The sequence below is a fragment of the Trachymyrmex septentrionalis genome, unplaced genomic scaffold (assembly GCF_001594115.1).
Source record: "Trachymyrmex septentrionalis isolate Tsep2-gDNA-1 unplaced genomic scaffold, Tsep1.0 scaffold70, whole genome shotgun sequence".
NCBI classification, from domain to species: Eukaryota; Metazoa; Arthropoda; class Insecta; order Hymenoptera; family Formicidae; genus Trachymyrmex; species Trachymyrmex septentrionalis.
The window spans coordinates 1,012,988-1,019,719 of record NW_017305885.1 but is presented as its reverse complement, the minus strand read 5'-3'; the positions used below and the strand labels follow the sequence as shown (position 1 = coordinate 1,019,719).

At 36.7% G+C, this 6,732-nt stretch overlaps 1 protein-coding gene across 2 annotated transcripts in view; it reads left to right on the top strand.

Moving 5' to 3' along the window:
• Window positions 1–6,045, top strand: part of LOC108753716 (hemicentin-2) — a 362,006-nt gene extending 355,961 nt beyond the window's left edge. For both annotated transcript variants that reach the window (XM_018495572.1, XM_018495573.1), the window contains exon 11: window positions 3,912–6,045. In XM_018495572.1, coding sequence (XP_018351074.1) covers window positions 3,912–4,148 — 237 coding nt within the window. In that variant the 3' untranslated portion in view covers window positions 4,149–6,045. The remainder of the gene's footprint in view (window positions 1–3,911) is intronic.
• Window positions 6,046–6,732: the final 687 nt, after the last annotated feature.

The window sequence follows — 6,732 nt, the reverse complement described above, 5'->3', positions numbered from 1 at the left end:
ATTAACGTTTGATCCTCTTCGCTATGTGAGCGCGATAAGGACGAGCAGTCCGATTTCGCGGTGCGAGTAACGATTGGCTCGGTCGATTCCATTGAAAATTGCGGACTTTATTGGGAATCACGATGATGCGAGGACAATTTAGTGTCGTGTTTACATTACAGGTAGCGACGTATAATATATCTCGCGTCCGTAAATAATATTTGTAAAATATAGGTATCTTATACGGATTATAGCATCGCATGCGCATTATTCTCCGCAGCGTTGATACTTTAAATAAAAATAGCGAACGAAACTAAGCATCAAACGTTATAAGCGATCTACAGAAAGAAATAACGTATCTATTGGGAAATGATAAAAAGTGTAATTACAGTTTCCGGATGGTGCAATTTCTTTCTGTGATCATCGAATATTACGATAATATTATCAGATATTATTAAGATGCCTTTGAGAATATACTTCGTACGCAAAATATTTTCATAGCGCCGCTTACGTATCGATCTTCTTTTCGCGATGATACACTGTTGAAAGCTATTACGTATCGTATAGAGACTTCTCAAAAACATCTGTACCGTATTGAAAGGTGATTTTATTGCTGAATCACATAAAAACTGTAGGTACAGAACAAAGATCGATTGTCAATAATTGATAATTAATAATCAATAAAACATTTATATTTTCATAATTAAAAACATTTACTAACAAGAAAGTTTATTAATTACTAAATGGCTTTATTGCTGTGCTTAATCGAAAGACTACGTGATGAATTATTTATATGAAAAAATTTAAAATTTATTACTTTATTACATACATCGTAATATTTTTTCGTGAGAAATAAAATGTGTATGTACATACGTAATGCCAACAGAAAAAAGTTAACGCACAAGTTACAATTATTTTATTGTGTTTAATGTTATTACATATGTATATAAATTAACTCCAAACAAGTTGAAATTGTTATAATGAAAAATTTAAAGAGGAAAGCCAAAGTTACTAAAATGCAATAATAAATTAAAAAGGGAATAAAAAATGTAAAAGGCGCAAGTAGAAAAAATCAGAAGAAATGACAACGGGGTAAAGGAATGTTAAATATGTTAGTAGATAAGAAGAAAGCAGAAAGAAAATAAAAGAAACTGGAAGTAAAAAGAGTATGAATGAAATAGGAGGTAGAAGTTTACAGAGAGAATAGGTTAATGGAGATAGAGAAATGCCAAGAAATCTCGATAGAAAAAGCTCGAACAGGCAAAGTAGAATACGTTAGTAAAGGAATACTGAGTAAAGTAAGGGAAACGGACGACGAGATAGTTTAAGAGGGAAAAAGAAAGTTACAGAAACTTAGAATGTATTAACGGAGAAAGTTTGGATAAACTAAGGGAAGAAAGAGAACAAAAAGATAAGGATGAGAAGAACAAGGTAACAACAAAGCCAATAGCAAAACCAATATGATGGCGTGATAAAAAGGATGGAGGTGTGCATGGTGATAAAAAAGACAGGAAGATACAAAGAGATATGAGATGAAAACAACAAGAAGAGAAAGACAGGGAGGAAGCAAGGACGAGACGCGACATGATTCGCTAAGAGGGGTGCGGAAATGGAAGGTGGGATGACGCGGACAGAGCTCGTGAATAAAGAATACAAAAAGAATGGATCGACTGATGGAGGGTGCGGGCTTCCGTCGTGCCGAAAAGGTGGAGGACGGAGGACGGGGAGAGGTCGAAACGCGGGGTTAAATGGAGCAAAAAACTGCCGATTCCTTGCATGCGAAAAACTCGCAAGACCCCCCTGCAGCAACGAATCCTCCGTCTGCTGGAAATCGTGCTGGAAGCGACAAGATACATTGCCGTAAGATGACATCAGTTTCGCCAACGTATAGCATGATTCTCCAATTCAATTACGTATTCCTCCACCGGCCGCGTTATCGATAAAGTGAATGCGAGAGAGACGCTGTTGCCTCGATATTAAAAGGTCACAATGACATGCCGTGTTATTATATTCGATCAGCTCTGTGCGAGTACAGTGATGAAGTCTTCTATTATGTGTACTCTGGTTGTGTACTAGAATAAGATCAAAAACGAAATTGTCGCAAATCATCAAATATTCCCTTCAGTAGCAAAGAATTGTCGCAATAGCAAAGAAACATCAAATATAATAGTATACGATATTTTACAATATCCTGTAATTTAAGAGTTGATAAATGTGTTATGTCTTAGCATATACGTTTTTCTCTTTTCATTACCAAATAATCATTTTAAATCAAAGATACTAATACAATAGTTAAAGCTGTACCACGTTTCGGCTAAATATATATGCATTACTGAATCAGTAAGTGATTAATAATTCAAGATGTTCAGTGTAAATTTAAAGCATTTGAGGCATTTAATATTTAAGACTTTAAAATGAAAGTTTGATTGGCAATAGAAAAATTGGAACAAATATTTTTGCAATTAATTTCTATTTTTCTTGTACTTCCTTTTCCAATTTAATCTAGAGCAATGTTAATAATATATCTTACATTTTTAAGAGAGAGATACATACTAAAATAATATAAATTTAACATTTATCGCAACAAAAAAGGTCATATTTTAGAATATTTACATGTATTTAATGACATAATATAAAATGAGAACTTAAAAATCTGAAATGTATTCGATTGTCTAATGATGAAAGAAACATTCACAAATCTTAAATATATAATATAAATATTTATCAAGAGAAAATTTCATCTCATTTTTTTTTCATTGTTTCGTACAAACCATCAGTTGCTCTCCTATTAAGGTCAATTATCTCATAAACCGAAAGTTTCGTAGACCTATGATCGGCTTAATACGATTGATTTTTCCATGAACAAAGAAACGAAACTGAAGAAAGAGGAGTCATTATAGGTACTAATGCGGAAAGTAATAAAACGTATTTTAAGGGGATAAAAGACGAAGAAGATGGAGAAGGTGGGGAGTCTAAGAAGAAGCAGTCGAAGGTAAGATGGATAATTGAAGCGAGAACATAGAACGACGCCGGAAGTTCCCAGTTTGCTCTTGCCGGAAGTTTTACGTGAAAGTTTAATCGTAAAGACAGAGAGAAAGAGACTATGCCCGATAAGGGACGACTGGATGGACGTTATCGAATCGCAAGTTAATGAGCATTATGCGATAAAAACGTCTTAGTCTGGAACATGACCTCCGGCAACCAGATCCCAATGGTTTAAAACGCTATGAAAGCGCCATAAAAACGTCTTCGTAAAGATCATCGCGAGCACGAGCTTGGTACCGTCACTGCGAATTGTAGATGCCATTTTACCTTGGCTCGTTACCCTGCTTCAGCTTGTTAAAGAAAAACTTTCGGAATTCTCTCTATAGCATCTCGCTTGACATCTTATCAGGGAACAAAGCGGTTTTGATATGGGTCAACCTTAAGCGAGTTCATTTCTCGCAACTCATAACTGTAAGCAGGAATTTCAGTCAACCTTTAGGAAAAATAACATCGTGAAAAAAAAAAAATATATATATATATATAATCATAAAAATATGCTTGCTACACTGAAAAATGTAATAAAAACTCGAATTCAATGGCAAAAATGGAATTAGGAAAAAATGTCAATTTATTTAAATTTACATTTAAATAATATATTATATCTATTATAATATATTTTTATATATTCTTTTTAAACAAAATTTGAATTTTTAATATATAAATAAATTTAAAAAAGTAAAAGCTAGAAGATTATATAAAATAACCAAAATAACTATTTTTTAAATATGAATATATTAAATGAATAATATCTTGTCTCCCTAATTCCTTTTTATATACTACTAAATATATTGGAACTAAAATTCTTCACAATCTTTAGCTTCTTTAGAAATGGAAAACATTCGTGAGATAAGGAGCAGTTATTCATATTTCGTTTTACTCTTTTGCAGGACGGCGGCACGGAGTCATGTTACAGGACGACCCTGCATTTCGAGACGATTCAATCGTCACACACGGGAGAATGGTTGCTACTGGTCCGTTCGTCAGAAGGGATCGCCGACGCTTCCGTTCTACTAAACGTGACACGCGCTTCCGGTTACAGCCATGCCCACATCCGATCGGCGAGTATTACGTACCTTCTACTTTGCCTGATCCTGCAGGCGATCTTGCGGGAATACCGTCGCTGAGGCGACCGTCCGATGGAGATTTAGGCGGAAGAAACTTTGGCAAAATTCCTAGCTATATGGAAAGCTCGTACGTCAGCTTCCCCAATAACGAGAGGAAAAGGGAAGCTTCTCTGTATATAATATCGAAATTCTTTCCCCGAAAGAATTTCCCCCGCGCGATTCTCGCGTCAACGAGACGCACAATTTGCCCGACGTGCCGCGACGCGACACTTGCGTGTCTCTGGCATAGCACGAATACAATGAAACACTGGATGGGAGTTCTGCTGACGCGCCTTCGGCGCGGATTATTACGGCCTTGGTGTTCCTCGGATCTCGTAGCGGGTCCTCTTGTTCTATTCTAGGACGCGAATTTGGATAACACGTTCACGAATGTACGATCGCGCGAAAGCGCACAGACCGTTGCCATTATGTAAAATCTTAGGCAAGCTTGCGTCCGCTCGAACGAGTCCCCGTGCGATTGAGACACGATTAAAATTCGATTTCTCTGGCCTTATATATGAGAATAGCGGAGGAGTGAGTGAGAGAGAGAGAGAGAGAGAGAGAGAGAGAGAGGAGAGGAAGAGAACGGAAAGAATGAGATCGCGCGGGCGATGGGATACGTATTCATATAGAGTGAAAATTTGTAAACTACGAATCCGCGTACACGCGCGTGCACCGACAGTCGCGCGATACGCCATACGACGTGTATATATTTGTATAGGTAATAAATAAATAAGCCGGTGTTTATGAATTGTGGAACGGTGTTCCCACGTGTAGGGATCAGAACGAAACGAAGACCAAGTCTTTTTTTTCTCTTTTCTTTTTTGCCACTCGAATTTCTCGCAAATGAAAGATACGAGATGTAGCCGTCAAATCGCGACCGAATAAACTCTGATAGATGCCGACTTCTAGCTGAATTGTAATCTATTAATATTGCAAAGTGAACTCGCGACGCGCGAGTTCAACGAGCGATACTGCCCATATTAAATAACGAAATAATGAGATTGATGCCGGCAGAATGGTGTGATGAAAGAAACTAGAGAGCTAATTACAAATTTTAACTTTTAACGAGAGACATACGATTTTCTGCACGTCCAGGAAAGTGTATGGGGTGTACGCCAACGGACGGGAAAAACTTAATTGTGCAACGTCAAATATTCCCAAAGATAGGGGCGACTAAAATAAATTGTTGTATATTATTTAGAGTAAGTAGAGTTTGATAGTATGTATATAGTGACTGTAAATGCGTAGGTTATCGTACGCCCGTACACGACGAATTATACAGTGACGCTGTTAGAGATATATTTATTATTCGTTGATATATTTTTATAAAGTTTTATTTAGCCATAAGTTCTCGTTCGCCTTCCCCCCCTGAATCTCGTTCGCACGATCACAACGCTCATTTCGTTGAGTGAGGCAAAGGAGCAAAGCGGCGACGGCGCGCTTTGTGCTAAGAACTATTCAACGAGAACCTTACAATAAAATACACTATGTCCTATGAACGTCCTAAATTGAATTTAGCTGTAGCTATTGTGAGGAACACGGACATTGTTGTTTCTGCGATACTTTGATCTATCTGATTGGAAACGGAACATAGCGCGGCATAGCGACTCCGTTCCAATCGATTCCGCTTCTTTCGTAACCTTAAGGTAACTTTTTTTGTAAATTCGGTGGTTCCTAATTTTTGTAAAAATAGAATTTGTACTTGGCTTACCGACGACTAATGCTAATCCTTGTCGCCGGTACGTCTTATCCGCGCGTGTGACCGCAGTCGGTACTATCTATAGATACGAAATAAACATACCTGATGTCTTCACGTTAATTTAGTCGACTTCGACGAACCCGAGTTTTCTTTTCAGATCGCTAAGGTGTTACAAGTAAGCAACGTGGTGTAATCGTTGTACCCAATGATGCCTAAGAGTCCAATAAATGATATTTACAATAATCATAGTGTGTGCATTTATGACATTTCCTTTATCATGATCTACTTTCTCCATTATTTTCTTTAACTTCCTCTACTTTAGACTAATATCTTTCCAGTTTAAAAATTCAACATTATTTATTTGCGTTATGTAATTTCGAAATTAGAGATTCATTATTTATTCCGTTAAACTGGATGCTAAATTCGCCATTTTCAACAGGTCGTCTGTTTGAGAACGATCAAAACTATGTCATAAGATTAGTCCAATGAAGGAAAGATTTTTTTTGGCGAGTAAAAAAATTATGAAACTTTGAAAGATTTCTTCGCAGATTGTTTGTGAGAAGAACACGAATTGGGTCTCTCTAATCAAATAAGATGAATCTAGAAGTTTCAGGTAAGTTCTAATAAGTGAAAGGAACAAAGCAGCGAATACAGACGAATTACTTTTACAAAGAAATCAACGTGAAAAATTCTTTCAGCCAAATGTGACCGACTTTACAGCCATTTTCTTTCAAATGGTTTTTGCCTGTGATTCGAACTGCGACATTTGAGACCCAGTCTATTCTCTTTTACTTCCGGCCATTCTCTGTTATTCCATTGAGGTTTATATCTGTTTTTTGTATACAGAAATCTATCACGTGCATTACTTGTTAGTTATAAAAATACGGCTATAAAACGCTAATG